We start from the raw sequence: 17,567 nt of genomic DNA, 5'->3' as shown, positions 1-17,567 counted from the left end.
GCAGTTTTGTTAGACCAGCCCATAGGGGAAGGGGGTGCAAGCATGAAGCGCTGCTGATTTTGTTACTGGGTGGCTGATATTGCACCCTTCCAGCCTCCCGGGGAAACACCCGATGCCCACTACGACCAGTCAGGCACCTGGATAGGTGACATGCAGATTGCCTGGATGTTTTGCCAGATACAACGTGGCAGAGGGTATGTGTGCAAGTCCGGCACAATGGCCATTTCAAACTTATTCTGTTTAACTTTCTGCATCAAACCTATAAAACCCCTGAGAATCTCCCTAAAATATATCCCGCAACTCTGGCCAAGTGCGGCCGGTGCAGCCAGCCTTTGGCAGACTCTTTGCATATGACATGCTCCTGCACCCGGCTCATGGACTTTTGAAAAGAAGTAGTCACTCTACTGTCTCATGTAGTTGTGGTTACCTGGATGGGAACGGTGAAACTTTGCATGCTGGGAGTACTCCTGCGGAGTAGTGTACCGAAAATGCCAGCCCTGATGCTGACGCTTGGGTTGTTCTGGCGCGATGATGAATTGCCATCTGATCTAAGGTGCCTTGGGCGCCGGAGATCCAAGCTGGGAAGGGCTATTTTCTTCAATGGGTGAATGCAGAGGAGCAGCACATCACACTTACCCACAGAGACGACAAGGTGGTTGGTTTAGGATTTAGGGTTCTGGGAGCGATGCTTGTAAAGTTAATGGACGCCCTAAATCGCAGACCTACGTAAATGCTGCAGCAGGAATGACTACACTGGTAGTAGATGAACAAATGGTCAGCTGTATGGTGGGCTGGATTTCCTGCGGTGCTGTTTCTTGGGCAAACATGACTACAACAATTTGTAAACCAGAAAACCAGAGCTCAGCTAAACTCATTTGCAAAACCATATGCCTGTGTTTAGAGAAGTGTGGGAAGTAGGAACAGTTCAAATTTGCTAGAAGCTCCAAACAAACGTTTGCCCCTGAACTTGTCTAAATTACATGAATTACGCTGGCGTAATTTAAGTTTCACCCAGAAACAAAGATATACAACTTCTTAAACAAGCATTCCCCTGATAAGAATATCTCCCCATAGCAAAAGCCTGCCTCACCATGGGAGTAACTCATGACATGAGAACATTCAACTGACAGGAATATGTTCCCATATTCAGAAACACGTATTTCTATTAAGCCCCACCTTCCCCACAGTCCGTCTGAACAAGCAGTGATGTTTCACTTCTTTTACCTGTGGCTGTGTGTAGCAACAGCGGCAAGATGAGGAGAGCTACCATTGGTCCAGCCATTCTCCTCTCTTCTCGCCCACAGGACAGGGTTCTTCTCTGGCTGTCTGAGTCGATCTGACAGTGGTGGTTTTGGATACCGAGGCTCAAGCCTCTTCACTCCATATTCTTTTTGAATTATTTAGTCACAGTTCTGTTTTCTTGTTGATCTGTCACACATTGTCAGACGCAAGGGGGTGATGGACAGCCTCTTATAGCTCAGCGCTGAGAGGGGCAGATCTTCCTTTCACCAATCTGTTACTCTTCACACATTCTCATGCCTTTAGTACAGGAACCCTCAAAACACTTTTCTCGCCTTGCTAAGTTCTTCCACCATCATCTCTCTACAGGGCTCAATATGTCAGCAGTACAGCTCAAGAGGTAAATGTACTTACAGCAGAGCGAGAAGTGATATCTACCTGTTGCTGACTGCTGTCCCTGTGATAACACCAGAGCCTACACATTGTTTAGTCATCCTATCACAGGATAAATAGCAATAAGAAATCTCAAGGAGATAATGCAGCTGCTTTAGCTATCCGTGAGTAATGTCCATGTCATATGTTCACAGGTTATGTGGAATGTGCACAGTGCAAAGAGAATCACATGATGAATGCACCTGTCAGAGGTGGAATGGATATGTGTGTGTGAATTTTTGTGCAAGTGCAATGTTGGTTGAGTGTTGCTGAGGTCATTGTGCTATCTGTAGAACACCTGCTTTGATTTAATAGAGCTATGTCAGTGTTTTAATTAGGCCCAGGAGTAACCTTTTGTTCCAATCACCGAACTGGTGGCATTTGGCGACTCCGCGATACTCCTGTGTGACTAGTGTGAGTGAGATTTTGACATTCCGTAGCATGAATTTCGGTCACTAGGAGGAGTTTCTGTGAATTTCTACGGTGGGTAGTTGCAAGCGGTCGTGGTGAGAGAGCTGCTTTTTCAGTAGATTTTCTACTTGGGCAGCAACAAAATCGACTCAAATGACTGCACATTCCTGCGCACTGGGTCGTGCCCTTCGCACTGATTACAGAGCGAGCTGCATGATGTGCCTATTTCAAAGGTTTAAAAGTCTGTTTTTTCAAAGTCCAGCTAGCAATGATCACTTATTGGAATTATAATAGTCAGGCTTTGGTTACCTTTCTTGAATAAACTAATAATAATTCAGTGGGTAACGGTGATCTTCAGTGGATATAGGTGATTCTAAGGCTAAAGGTATTGAATGTTTAATTATGAATTCTGTTTGTTTGCCACATAATTCGCCAAATATGGAGAATTCACTGACATTTTGTATCCATCTCAAATGAGTAAAATAATACTGAGAGATAATGTACCACATAAGTTCTATGTTTTGCTACATAATTTTGATAACCTTGCTGTATAATTTGATCCTCCATGCTGTATAATCCTACTATCTCTGGCAATGTTTACGCTCCGCAGAGTGGTTTATTTATTTATTTATTTAATTATTCAGTGTTTTCTGTAGCGCAACCATGGCCCAAAAAACTGAGTGTCTGAGCACTTTACAGTTAGATCACACTACATTTTCAGATAAAATCAGTTTTTTTAATACCCCTACGTCCGTGAATAGGAGTTTTAACCCTTTTGCATGTTCTAATAGTTACAGTAACACTCACTTAATAGTATTAGCCAACCTTAAAACAAATCACATAACCCTTATTTACAAACCAAAACCAATGGTAAGCATTACTAGGAATACACAATGGTGACGTATTGTATGACAGGTACAGTAGAAGACCAGAACGACAATAGATTGGTCAAGGAACCTGACGCACGTCCTATGAATTGACCTTATAACGCTCCATTATTAAAGGAGGAATTTACTCATCAGAAAGGACTTAGTCTCCTTCTTGAATCATGTTGCGTGGGTAATCCTTCTGATATTCGGCGATAGTGAGTTCCAAATCCTAGGTGCAGCTCCTGTGAACGCTCTATCATATGATCTCTTCTTCTGGAAGAAAGCTGGTTTCAGTAAAAAAAAATCTCCCGCCCCTCTAGAGGATCTACTACCTCCAGATAATGTAATTTTCTGGGCCAGGTAACGAGGAGTTGAGTGGTGAATAGCCTTGTGTGTTATACATGCAATCTTTAGCTGTATTCTCGCCTCAAACTGTAACCAATTGAGAGCTTTCAGGTGAGGAGTAATATGGTCAAATATTTTGGATCCTGATATAAGTCTTGCTGCCGCATTGAGACAAGCTTTAAGGGGACCTGTTGAAATCTGAGGAAGACCAGATAAAGTTGAGCAACCGTACTCAATTCTAGAAATGACCAATGCCTGGACTGACGATTTCAGGTCCTCTGAGTCAATGAATGCATTCAACTTCCTAAGGTAGCTCAGATGGAAGCTGGCATTTTTTGCCATTGTGTTGATGTGGGTATGCATGTTTAGCTCCTTATCCAGTGTGATTTCTAGAGACTTAGATGACTCTACTATAATCGGGGAGACGTTTGGCGCAGTAATCATCTTGGTCCATTCCTTAATCCTGGTGTCACTTTTGGGAGTGGAGATCAGAAGGAATTATGTTTTTTGTGGGTTAAGATTGAGAACAGTCTTCTGAAGAGCTTGGTTCATTATGAGGATCTCTTCCTTTAATGTATTCTTCAAATACAGCTGAGTGTCGTCTGCATACATACGGAAGGAAATGTTAGCGTGTTGTAGTACTTCTGTTAATGGTTCAATGTATAGATTGAAAAGGGAAGGTGATAGAGTTGATCCTTGAGGAACTCCAATTTCAATCGAGGTAGTCGGAGATAGCTTGTGGTTCACTATGAATCTCTGAGATCTGTTCTCTAAGAAGGAATAGAACTATTATAAGACTGTTCCTAATAGGCCCATTCTGTTTTCCAGATGAGCTAAAAGTTTGGCATGATTCACAGTGTCAAATGCAGATGATAGTTCTAAAAGGACAAGGAGACAAGTTTCATTACGGTCAGGAGCGAGAAGAGCATCATCCATTATATGCTGAATCGCAGTTTCTGTACTATGATCTGGTCCGAACCCCGATTGGCAGTCGTTTAGTAACTTAAAGTCCGTAATGTGTTGTCCCAATTGATGATGAGCACATTTTCCAGAACTTTGGCCAGTAAGTGAAAGTTTGTTACCGGCCGAAAATTGTTAGGATCCAAAGGGTTCTCAGTGGGGTTTTTCAGTAGAGGGATGACTTTGCCCATTTTTGGACATTCCGGAACAGATCCTTGTATTACCGAAGCATTAATTATCTTAGTCCAAATTGGTCTGACCTTATGATTGAATGAGGGCCAGCATTTTGTAGGAAGATGTCATTGTAATGGTTGGACAGTTTCAAAGTTATTATAATGTTGGCTATGTCCTCCTGGTCGTATAGTTTGAATGTTGACCATTGCACATTATTTTAGGCCGTGATGGTGCTGTGAGTGCTGGTTGCTCCTCTAGTGTACTCCTTGAATTAAAGGTTATGTCGGTGGTATTCAAGAGTTCACTCTCCAGTGAACTGGCTTTAGCTGTTAAAAATGATGAAAAATCATCGCAGCTCAATTCAGATTTATTAGTTAGAAGTGAGGATTTAGCCCGCTTGTTCGATTGATCTTTTAGCAATTCAAATAGCTTTCTTGGACTGTTCTTTGCGTTATCCAGTTAACTTCTCATAAAATTCTCTTTTTGAATTAAGAACGCTTTTATTGTATGCTTTCCTGGTCTTCCTTAACTGTGTTAGATGGTGGCATGATGGATGTAGTCTCCAATTCAGTTCAGAAAGTCTGAGAATCCGCCTTTCTTCATTCAGAGAACCGTTGAACCATGGATTTGTATCCCTAATCTGTATTCTTCTAAGTTTTAGCAAAGCTAAATTATCAATTCATTTTGACATCATAAGATTGTAATGCTCCGTAAGATCACTGATGTTTTCCATTTCAGAAGGCGGTATAAATTCAATCTCGCACTACGCTGACAGACTCTCCATGTTCAGGACTTTATTGTCTCTAATCCACTGCTTGGATTTGACAAATTGTGACACTGTTTTCTTCTTTCTGTAAGATATTCGGAAATTGATGATGCAGTGATCTGACCAGTCATAAGGTACAATTGAAATTGATTCCACCACGTTTTCTTTAGAGATGATACAATCTAAAATTGAGCAGTTACAGTGAGTTGGGAGGGCACACGCTTGCCTTAGATCATGAACAGCTAGGAATTCTTTAAGAATATTGATCTGATTGTCCTTGAGGTCATTCCAATGCAGCTTGAAGTCTCCAAGGAAAATGTCAATAGAGTGAGGATCAGAATTTGCTGTAGTGACTTTCATTAGCTGGTCTATGAAGTTTATGTTTTTTCCTGGGGGGTGGCAGAACGTGTGCAATTTGTAGAGTTGACTGTTCAAAGATCTTAATGAGAGCATGAGGTATTCACAAGATTCCATGGGGTCTGTGAGCCCTTTGGAGATGACTATGTCCGATCTGTGGATACAAGCCACCCCTCCACCCGTATTGTTTAGCCTGTCTAGTCTTACAATGTTGTACTTTGGGGGCACAATTAAGTCAAGGCTCGGTGAAGAGGATTCAGTGAGCCACGATTCTGTTAGAATAGCCACGTATATGTTATGGTTCAATTTTAGGTCTGCAATGTCAGCCTCATGTTTTACTGCTGAAAGGCAATCAAGTCAAAGGCAAGAAATCGATTTAAGAGGGTTGTCTCGGTTAGTGTCCTGCCACACTGGGATTCTCTTGAATTCTTTCAGGTTACTGGGGTTTAGCTTCCTGCCATTTGATTGAGTTGTTCTGTTAACATCAATTAGGACAACTTTAATTTTCTGATCAATTATATTGGCGGTGAAAGTGGGTGATGTCTCATTGGATAGTAGTAATGCCAGTGTTTCAATGTCCGTCAGGTATCTCAGGAACTTACGAGGATCATAAATCCTGTTAGACAAAGGCAGGGGGGTCGAATAATGATGATTAATGAGGAGTGTGTTAACTGAATTTTTTTATGTGGATAGTTTTGGAGAGATAGCTTTCTGAGAGAGTTAAAACATTTTTCATTTTCTTAGTGGCATTTTGTAAATCCATAGCTAACCTATCTGTCTGGGCAATGAGATTTTCTAACTCCTTATTCAAAGGAGGCGATAGATGAGGATTGTGTAGTGTGAGCTCTGTACTGTGGAACAGTAAGCTGGCTGTTTCACGATCAACAGGCTTGTGGATAACCTTAGTTCTATCTGTCGTTTTATTTTAGACTGAAGGGCTAGCCCTGAATTATTAGGGGTATTGCTCTTTATCCTCCTAAGGTTCTGGTCGATGGATGCTTCATCCCCAAGATCAGCGGTTTGAACAGTTGTAAGGGTGTTTATTCCCGGTGTTTGAAGAATGGACGGCACTCTAGAATATGCTTGGTTTGATTTTGGAATATTAGTACTAACTGTTTTGTGAATGCCCAGTAACGGATTCATGGCTATGTGTCCTGGCCTTGAGTTGTGACTTGTACTGGGGGTAGATGGGTGCTGCCAAGGTTGCTGACTCTCCTGATCACTAGTACTTGGGGTTTGTGCATGATAACTATCCTGATTAGTACTCCATTCACTTATAACCAGAGCACTCCGAGGAGAGTGGGTGATAGTGTTTGGCGTGTTGCCCTGGCGGTGGTTTACCCGAGTTATGTTATGAAAATGATCTTTTAAGCTGGAATAATAATCATCAAATACTTCCAGATCTTTGTTGGCCTCTTGCACGAGTACCGTGCCATTTTTGTAGAATGATATATTCAGTGTAGCCCTAGCATTTTTAGATGGTGTTATAAGCAACTTAGTGCTGTTTGGGATGTTTTTTGACTCCTTAACGTATAGCAGGTTAAAGATCGCAGTGCACCATTTGGCCGGAGATCTGGTGAAGAAAATTAAGACGTTAATGATTACACCTTTTTTAGAATTAAAGGAGGGATCTGAGATGAGTGTTTCAGGGTTCTTCCTGAGCAAGTTGTATTTAAAGGTTTTGGTTGCATCCCTAGAGAGCTTGGAAGTGTATGATATAGAGTGAGAGTTGCTTGTTACAGGTAACAGATTTGACCCTATCATTGTGTATTTAGAATGTACTATTGCTGCTTAGAGGTTACCTCCAACACCTTGACTGAGACTAATGTTCAAGGCCGAATAATAGGGCGTAAAAACTACCTTGGGTGTACAGCGGTTGGTGCTATTATCTCAGACGTTAATCACTGTCCTTAGCATGAAGTATGGCAGCCCTTAAATAAGTATCAAATCATGACCGACTATTTACATTAAACAAACCTCCCTAATTTACTCGAGAATTGTACTCATATGTGTTCCTATTTTGTTTATAGATTTGAATCCTAAATCCCTAGTGACACTATTCATTTTAGTTTATTTAATCTAATTATATAATTCAATCAACTAGTGACGCTCTTCATAAATTCTTTATGTAATTATTTATGTGTCTGATTAATTATACTGGATCATCCTAACTATCTTCGAAGCCCTAAAACATCATCTATTTTTATCCAAGGTTTGGATAAAATATTTCCTCTGTCTGTTTCATTTGCTTCCTGTCCTCTTTCATTTTCTCTTCTCCTACCTCCCTTAAACCTAGTCCTTTTTTGATTTCTCTCACCCAACCTCACAATAATCTTCGTCCTCTTTCTGTGTCTATTGCAAGGTGGGGCAATTACAATCATACCCGTTGACTGGTCATTTTTCTTGTTTCAATTGTCTTGTTGGTGAAAATGAAAAGTCTCCCTTAGAGCAAACCCCACCAAAATGTCTATGGTAGCGATCAAGACTGAGGATCCTAAATCATCCAACAACCACCAACGTACCGATCCTCCGGTTCACAAGCCCTACGGTGGGCGGACCCGCCAACATAGCCACACTGACAGTGTGGTGACTCCTGCCATCCTGATACGACCTAGCTGCCGTGCACCGCTGCGCCTCTTCTGATCCTTCTTCCCGTACTTTTTCAGCCCGCACCCGAGCAACAGCAACCACATTTATCAAAGCGAGAAGAGTCAAATGAGCACCTTCTCTCCATCAAGTTTTGTGTGCTGGGAGCGGGGGTGGAGGAACGATCCGATCTCCCCAGTACCCGCTGCGAACCAATGCTTAGGATCTCAGCGATGAGAATTTCCCTTTTATATACACCTTTCATTTTTTTTTATATCACCAAGAACCGGCCCCTTGCCCAGGGCAGACCTTGACTCCAGGCTGGCTCCTCCTCTCCCACTCTTCTCCTTGTCGACTCGATTCAAGCCTCGCCTATCCGGACCGTCCCCGCAAACTCCTCGAAGCCAAGAATGGTGAGTAGAGTTTTACAGTTCCTCCTTGCTGCTATGGGAGCATGTGTGAGCGAATCTCGCAGGGAGTTTCACCAAAAGCAATCCCCAGCCTGGGAGACTGTTCCTCAAGCTCCTCTCCAACTCGCCGCCATCTTGTTCATCTTTGGGATCCATATTTCACAGGTAATGGTGAAATATTTCCCATAATTTGCAGTTCCCTGTGAAATATGGGGTTAAATACTATATGCAGATGAGTAGAGTGTAATAAGCTTATTACCATTGTTGAGTGTGTGGAGAGGAGCCAGGATTTATGGGATATGAAGCCTCTACACATCTGCATTTATGTTTTACTCCATGATATAATTTCACGTGTGTTTATTTTAACAATTTACAATTTAAAACATTTCATCATAAATGTATATCATTTTTAACACTAATAAATACTCTTTACATTTAAAAGTCAAAATACCTTATTGATTGCAACATTATTTCCCATGGTGTTATATTTCAAGCCCCTGAATGCATTAGTTTCTATGGGAGTGTGTTGCAGTACCTGCGAGTGGCCATCTGTGGTGCTAGGCCTACCTCAATGCTAGGCTGCTGTATATTCACACATTGTTTTAAGACTGTAGTAGCTTTGGAAGTGTAGTCTGTGAATAGCAATAGCCTTACTCTTTTATGGGTGTGTGTTTTTATTTACATGTCCCTCCATAACCTTTGCTCTATGCTTCCCCAAAGTCCTCCTATTTTCGAGTAAATATGTCCCATTTTTCTATCACTTCCCCTGGTCACGCCCGCATTTACACGTAAATGAAAACCTTACGTGTGCAGAGATCTTCGCCGCTTTGAAGGAGATCCCTGCATATGATACTAGCATTTTGAAGTACGTGAGTAGTACTACTTCACATACTTCAAAATGCAATATGTGAATATCGCTTTAGTAGTATCCCTCCCTAAAGCTTATAGATGTGTCTTTTAGGGGGCTCAGCATTTCACCCCTGGGTTATGCCCTTTAACAGAGCAGCACATTTCCCATTCAAACACAGCGGTTCTGGAATTATAAAATTAATTTAACCAAAAACCTATATTACCTATAAGAGCAAAAGCTAGACATAGTTGCTGCACTGGCACAGCATCTCAACCAGTGTTTGGGCAAAATTTGGTTGAAAAATATCGGGACACAGAAATATCATGAATTAAATATCGGGACAAACTAATATCATGATGCACAAATATAGTTGACAAGATTGTCGTTGTTTGATGTAAGTAATATAGTTGCAAATATTATTGATGCTTTTAATATAGTTTTCACTAATATAGTGGTTACAAATATCGTATTTTAATATGTTTTCATTGACATAAAAATGTTATGTGTTACAATTGTTAGGCCTCATTAATGTTTAATTTACAGTCTCATGATTACAGAATTGAAATATTTTCAATATCAATTACTCATTTAATTTCAACAGCTACCGACCAATGACAAAGCCAATAACTCTGGCCGGTTTTAGGTATATGTAGTTGTTGTGATATATATCTGGAAGCAATAACAGAAAGCTCAGAGAGGAACCAAAATACCGTTGGGAGCACACAGAAAATGAGTTCACATGTTTAAGCCATGCTCTTAATTATATAGGCCATGCCCAATATATATACACCTTGCTTATTTCATCCCACTTAAAGCCCTTCATAAGCCACATAGCCAAAAGTCAAGCGGTTTGAGAATGTCATCAGAACCCAGAGGTTTTGTAGTGCTTAAGGCAACTGAGTAGATACTTGTGCACACTGCACCTACCTCTGTCATCATCTTTAAGTTGTTATTAGCATACCTAGAAATTGAGCCAAAGAAAACAGGCACCTGTTACCTCAGGGAAATCGGCTTGTGGCACTACCCACCTGGTCAATGTTTTGAGTAACCCACCTGTGACTGCTGGAGTAGAATCACATCTAAGGCCCCTGAATGGTGCTCACCTGCTCTGCTGCACAGGCGCACGTTCGCACAGAATGTTGCTGAATCCTGGTGGCCTTCGAAAGCCTTCATAATCGCTGTCTTGAATCTCCTGATCACCCACCTGCAGGGCCACCTAATAAAAAAAGAAAACGAGTCGCACACGCGGTCCAGTGCTCTACTGATCTCTGCCTGCAGCAGGTGAGGGGGAGTCGGGGGAACAAGGAGACAGAAAACAAAAGGTGGGTTTAATCACATGCATGTGTTTATTTGTGAAATATGAATTTTATTTATTGCACACTGAAAGGGATGGGGCTAAGATTAAGAGAAGGGAGGCAGACCCTGGGCAGAATTGCTGAAGTGACTGGCGCTGGGTTAAAAAGCCACCTCTAGAACAAGGCTGCTCCTGGGTTGATAGAGGTGAACAGAGCCTGCCTTCTTAGACTGTATGAGCCCAAGGTCCTGGGGTACAGAACCTATGCCCTATATCCTATAGGGCTGTATGGCTGACAGGGTCGGAACACGGCTATTGAGCCAGTCACTGCGAAAGCTGGACACACACATGGAACCAGTATTGTTTTAACAATTTTTGGGGCCCTGGGCAGGACATATTTGGAGGTCTCTGTTCATAATTTTACTTCTAATCGAAGCCTTCATGATGTCAAACAAACTTTCAGAAAGGGATTCTCACAAAAAACTTTAAAATGTGTCTTTCCAAACCCCACAAAAATCCTTGTGCTGCGTCCACAGGAATACTGGGCCAGTCACCCCGAGGCCTGCATGACTCCGGGATGGGAAACATTCAGGCGCTCCTACAGTGGGGTTTTTGAGGGCACTTGGGGACTTCACGCACAGCCTCATGCTTTGAAACTCACATCGCTCTGATCATTAGTCACGTTTTTTTTCAAAAAGCCGAATATGGATTTGCAGGCAGTGCACCGGAATCCCCAGTCAGCACTCAGCGGGTTTGTACCGTCTTTTCTCCTCCAGTCCTTCAGACTTCCAGCAGACTCTTCAGCACCGGAGCCAATCAGCGTCTGGGGCAAAATGAAATAATAATAAAAGTGCATAAGAGTTCATTCTACAGACCCAGGACTGGGGGTGGGGCGCTGCTTTCAGTGCCCACTAGGCCGACCAGTCTAAAAGAAAACTGAGAGATTTCCCTGCAGGAGGATGCTGCTACTGAAGGCCCTTTAAGCCTGGGGTAGAGTCAGTCACATGACACTGGGGTGCCACTCAAACGCTGTGCAAGCAGGAGAATTCAGGTATATGTTGTCCTGGGGGCTCAAAAATTCTGGGTTTTTGGGACAGTCTCAGTTCTGTCAGGTTGGTGTCAATCAGAGGCCTCCAGGACTGGGAACAAATCAGCTGTATGTCATGCCAGTGGCTTTAATAGGCTGGTAGGAGAGGGAAGAATAAGTGGCATTCTGGGTCTGTTTTTTGGAGACTAGATGGGCTGCGATAGGAGAGTTAGTCACAGATTGGTAATTCTGAAAAGCTGGCAAAGCCAATTGAAACCCATGCGAGACAGAACTTGTAAACAGCTAGTAGTTGGAGAAAAGAGGGAAATATTGTGATGTAAATATCTAATAAACTCTTCAAGCCTGTATTTTCACTATCACAAAATAAATCTGGAGATGTTTTATTCCATAGAGTATGTGGCCTGGCAGCTTCGCAGCAGGGCTGACTTGTCTGCGTAAGGTTGGTCTCTTTTATAAATGGCGTAAGTAAAATAAAAGGGATTAGAAATGCTGCCATGAGGTTGGTTGTCGCAATAAGCAGTGTTGCTTCACAGGCCTACGTCAAACTGATAAAACTCTGAAATGGAAAATTCAACTGCAACGACTGCTGGCTAGTCACATTCCATTTGGCGAAATGCCAAGGCTTGGAAAACCATGTCCACAAAATACAAATGTGCGAGAACATGCCCCTTTTTGCTCGGTCCCCACATGTTTTGAGGGCTGATCATCCTGGTACTTGAACTCACACAACCTTAGCTCTGTGTAGTAAGGCACTGCTGCTCACTCTCGAGTGTATGTGCTCTGACACCTAAAACATGGCAAAATTGGCCAAGTTAGAAAGTAAAAACTTTGACCAGCCTGACCCGATTGGCTCCATCACAATCAGCCTGAAGCTGCGCCTAGGTCCCAGTCAACCAGGAACAGTGATTTCTGATGAAAACTTTACTGTTTTTGGGTGCTTTTCTGTCCTAAAATATTTTTACATTCATATCTCCTGCCCCCAAAACAGGATTATAGTGGTTTTGGTTTATTTTTGTAATTATTATTTTTCATAATTCTTAGAAATTGGCTGTGAGATTATTTTAGTTGTGTTGTGTTTAGACTTCTTACAGACCCCCCAGGATATAGCGGCATGGCTTAGCAAATTTAGCGGCACAAATATGGAAATTTAGCGGCACAAATATGGAAATTTAGCGGTATTTTTGCGGCGCTTTATTTTACTCATAATCATTCATTTTCAGCCTGAAATCGCGAAATCCTTGAGGGTCTGTATGGGGAAGTAAGACAATGACTATTGACAGCGGTACTCGTGCTTGATGCTGGCTCTCGGGATCAGCACTGCGTATCTAGCTGACCAAGTTACTGTTCAAGCTAAATATAATTTATTTCATGTAGGTTAAAAAGTGAATCCCAAAATTAAAACGTATGTAAATGTATGTAAATGTACAATTCTACATACGTTTCAACAAGTGTTAAAGTAACTACAACCAGGCAAGTAACTGTATTAAATTATTGTCTCTGTTGCACACTCATAACAAGCTACGAAAGGCGCTAGTCGCCAGCATGGAAGGTAAAACAGATTTGTTTTTTTTAAATAGTGACATGGATAGCTCAAATAAATGAACTGGGTACTTTCCTCATTTATTAAATATCATGGTTCTTTTGGGCATACTGTGCGTTAAACCATATAGCCTGAGCATTTACAGCACTATGAGCTATTTTTTCTGTATAGTTAGGCGATTGCTGCTAGCCGCTCCAAAACTATTTCTGAAAAATAAAGTTTATTATTATTGCCTTTATCAAGGAACGCAAGCGCTTCTGAAAACTGACACCATCCTGAAAACTCCGTGTGGCGTGCTGTGTGCTCAACTAACTTTCCTATCCAATTTAGATGTATTTTTTTAAGTGATTGTGAGGGGAAGAGCGAGATCACCGACGTTAACGTTAGATGTTCAAGTTTGGCTCACCTTCTTGGCTGTACTAGCACACTGCATGATGTAACCAAGTAAGACCAAATTGGACGTAATCGCCCCTCCTCCAGCCTGGGCCAGCAGCCGCTACCCTTCAATTTTGCGGGCACTTTTGTAAAAATCGCGGAATTTTTACGAAAGTGCCGATTTCGCGGGCACTTATGTAAAAATCGCGGCATTTTTACAAAAGTGCCGATTTTGCGGCAAATCGTGAAATCGCGAAATCCTGGAGGGTCTGTTCTTAACTCTATTAGTGTTGCAAAATGCTTGCACAATTTTCAAAACTAAGCCTGTTTGTTCTGTGCCACAGCTAAAATGGTGGGGGACAGTTTTAAATAATTGAAGCTGTTTTTTTTATCTTACAGGATTTTGGGATTTATTACTTAGGAATGACTCACATCCTCCTTAAATAATAACCAATTTTCTTACTAAATGATTTCCATAGACAAACCATTTTCATGAAAAATAACTAAGTACAGGGAAAAATGAAACAGGACATAGGGTGAAATCCCAGGTTAGGTATATAAAAAAAAAAGCCAAATCATATTGTAATCAATTGAATATTAAGTACTGTAACAACAATTAGGCAAAAATAAATAAAAGACAGGGCTCCTATGTAAGTGTACCATTGCTGCAGTGTGTTTTCTGTGTCGACTACTTTGGCGACCAGACAGGGGTGTTTCAGTGAAAAGGTAAGAAAATTAAAACAATTAAACAGATGAAGGAGGTGTAAAGTGAAGTTGAAAGGAGCAACACCACACTCCATGAGTACGAATCCCCCACAATACAACAAGAAACAAGCAGCTAAAAACCATGGGTAAAGGAAATATTAAAGATGGACAGGGAACAGTAAAAATGGTTTTGTTTAGCTCCACTTTAGTTTGAATCAATAGTTTACTGCAATCCTGAATAGAATGTTAATTATTTCGAAGGCTCCGGGGATTATGCTATTTATTTTTCTACATTTCCATCTGTAGTCATCCATATTTATTTTTTTCTAATCTTATCTGTATTTATCCATCTTTATTTTGGGTTTTGTGAAAAATGAAACTGAAATTAGTATATTTCCACATTTATTTAACCAATAAAGTTGCACTCATGCTTAAATGCCTATCAGGTTTTAATGCTATGAACACCAGCAGAAGATACATCAATGCACTTACAAGAAAATATGCTGATTTCAGTATCAGCCTTGTGCATATCTACTGCTGTTTAAGCCTATTTTCTAAAAATCCTTTCTTTTTAACCCCCTTACCTATCAATCCACACAGATATTGATCTGGTACTCCAGGCAGACAGTATTTAGAATAACTCAAAAAGCAACCCCATTTCTGAATTTATCCATATTTAAAAGGAATACAGATATGAAAATAAATGTTTTTCTGTCTCTAATTATCTGTAAAAACCACTAAAAATGGAAAACAGGGAGCCTTAATTATTACATATAGAATTATAGAGGGTAACAGCGAATAACCTGTTGTCCTGAGTGATAACAAATAGACAACAAGAGCAAAGGTACTTGTTTTTTTTTGCTTGATAACATTTAATCTCTTTTTAGTTTTACACATTTTCAATTTGAAAATATATTTTTCATTTTTGTCAAAATTAAGTACAATTTAATGATCAGGAAGTACCCATTCCGTACCTTTGCCAACAAGAAGCCTGCCACAAGCTTTAACCCCTTGCATGCCCGCCCCTTTCCCCGCCCAGTGCCGCGCCTTTCATTAGCGGGCGGAGTTCATGACGAGCTGGACTCGTCATGGGCACAGCGCCACCGCAGCCCATGACGAGTCCAGCTCGTCATGGGCACTGAAGGGGTTAAGGACTCATTTCAGGGTCCTCTGATATTTGATGTATTTGTCCACCATAAGACCAACTGGCAGTTGACAGGCCATGTTGCAAATTTCAAAGTTGCACTAAATGTGAGAGAAAACCTTCCACTTGCTAGGAGAATGACAGGCATGAAATCTAAAATCTGCAATCCCCAGATTCCAGGATATTGAGTAACAACTTTTTAGAAGTTGGTGGTTGGACAAGAGGGGCAGAGCTAGAATAAAAAGGGAAAAAGGTGTGCTTGGACTGTAAATTAAATGCCTGTTGGGTCATATTATGGAAACTACACAGGAGAAAATCTGGGTAAATTGCCTAATAGTTTGTCTTGCTATGATATTAAGACGTTCCTATATTCCTTAAAAATTTGTTTTTTTTAAAAAGAATAAAGTGAGTTTATGACCGGAGCTGCAACCCCCCTCCACCCTGCAGCGCCTTGAGAGGTGACCCTCACGGGTGAGTAGCACGCTTTAAAAACCCTGATTGAATGATTGTGTACCGTTTTTTATCAAAACAGAGGCCTTCCAGTGTGTCACTCAGCCACTTCTTTTGTGAGTGACGGCACAATCCAAGAGTCACTAGGGCAGGGGCCTGAGAGGGTTAATAGGAAGTTGCTTTTTTTTTTTTAACACAGTTGAATTTAACAGAAAATTATACTTCTCAGTTTACATTAAAGCTCATATGGCAATTGGGTTGCCTGCAGTTAGGCCCCCTGACATTTTATAAGTAACGCAGAGAAAGCATACATTAAAACATCAATTTAAACAATCATGTGCAGCAGCTGGTCATGCCCCCGAGCAGGACTATAGTGTCGGCAATGGGCAACAGAGCAGAATGCTGCTCTGCAGCACGTGCTAAAATGCTATGTAATGTTACATTGATTTGTCATGTGTGGCAGGGCGTTCGTGGTAATACATACATGTTACATACAAGTCAGGCCTGATTGTATGCCAGCATAAGAGCATTACTTTACTGTGTGTGTTTGTGTGTGTGTTTGTGTGTGTCAGGCTTGCGGCCTAGAAAATTGTTTTTTGGAATGGTAATGTTAACAGTGTGTGCAAGGTCACATTTATTTTCATAGCTGATGCCGAAGCACTGCTATCGGGCTGCGGACCCAACAGGTTTCTGAGGTATGCGGGGATACTTGAGTGGCTTGTTATAGTAATAGTTATAGAATTCTAATAACCATTCAGTCAATGCAATAACCTGATGATATATATGTAAATATTATGTAGGGACTAGACTGCTCTAATGAAGAGAGCAGGAGTGTTCATGTTTGAAATATTTCTCATATGTACCTTGTTTCGTAACATGACTACTGAGATTATCGTGATAATTACCGCCATTCTGGTACATAAACATTTTGTAGGAATTGTGCATAATAAATAACCGTTTATGTGAAATCTGAACAACTGTGCATTTCTACTGTCTCCAGGTGCCAGAATGGGGATCCATACCTATATACAATGCTTCCCTGTAGATAAGAGTTACTCTCAGGGCTGTCTCACTCCTAACATTTCATATCTATATGAGAGTAACTTGTTATGGTGAAACACGAGAGACACCTATCCATTCTCCTATTCTCTGAAGAGCATATGCTGTGTCTCATTCCTCCACCTGGGTCTGCCCCCGAAAAATGGGGTTCGCAACAGATTTGCTTGTACACTTGTCCATTTTCATCCTCATACACTTGCAACACTGTAGGAGTTCAAGAACATTCACACTCAAGTGTTGAGGATTCTGTCTTAATGAGCTGTGTGGATGCGGTTAATGAGCTGATTTTGAGCATATAGTTTTGTTATGTGTGTTGTAATCGTCCGTGTTTAGAATGGTTCGCTGCTGCCAATTCCGGTACTGCTACCAAGAGGAGTGTGTTGCACTTTTGATTGTCATAGTGCTTCCTAAACTGGATGAAGTTTGCTTTGCCAGTGTCAGATTCCCGTTGCTTGAAGGCATAGCCACTGTGACCTTGGTTTCCTACAGCGCTGTGAGGTAAGCCAGCATGATGGGAGGATCACGAGCGTGTATCATTATGTTGTATTAATTA

At 41.3% G+C, this 17,567-nt stretch overlaps 1 protein-coding gene across 1 annotated transcript in view; it reads right to left on the bottom strand.

Annotated features, from left to right (window-relative positions):
• The window catches only part of LOC146784279 (uncharacterized), a 203,977-nt gene that overhangs the window by 171,676 nt on the left and 14,734 nt on the right, over nucleotides 1-17,567 (bottom strand). The window contains exons 3-4 of the mRNA XM_085635303.1: nucleotides 11,355-11,516; nucleotides 10,503-10,671 (exon numbers count right to left, since the gene is read on the bottom strand). Coding sequence (XP_085491429.1) covers nucleotides 10,503-10,671; nucleotides 11,355-11,516 — 331 coding nt within the window. The remainder of the gene's footprint in view (nucleotides 1-10,502; nucleotides 10,672-11,354; nucleotides 11,517-17,567) is intronic.

Source organism: Triturus cristatus, chromosome 11 (assembly GCF_964204655.1).
Source record: "Triturus cristatus chromosome 11, aTriCri1.1, whole genome shotgun sequence".
Classification (NCBI taxonomy): domain Eukaryota; kingdom Metazoa; phylum Chordata; class Amphibia; order Caudata; family Salamandridae; genus Triturus; species Triturus cristatus.
This window is presented reverse-complemented; position numbering and strand designations above follow the sequence as displayed.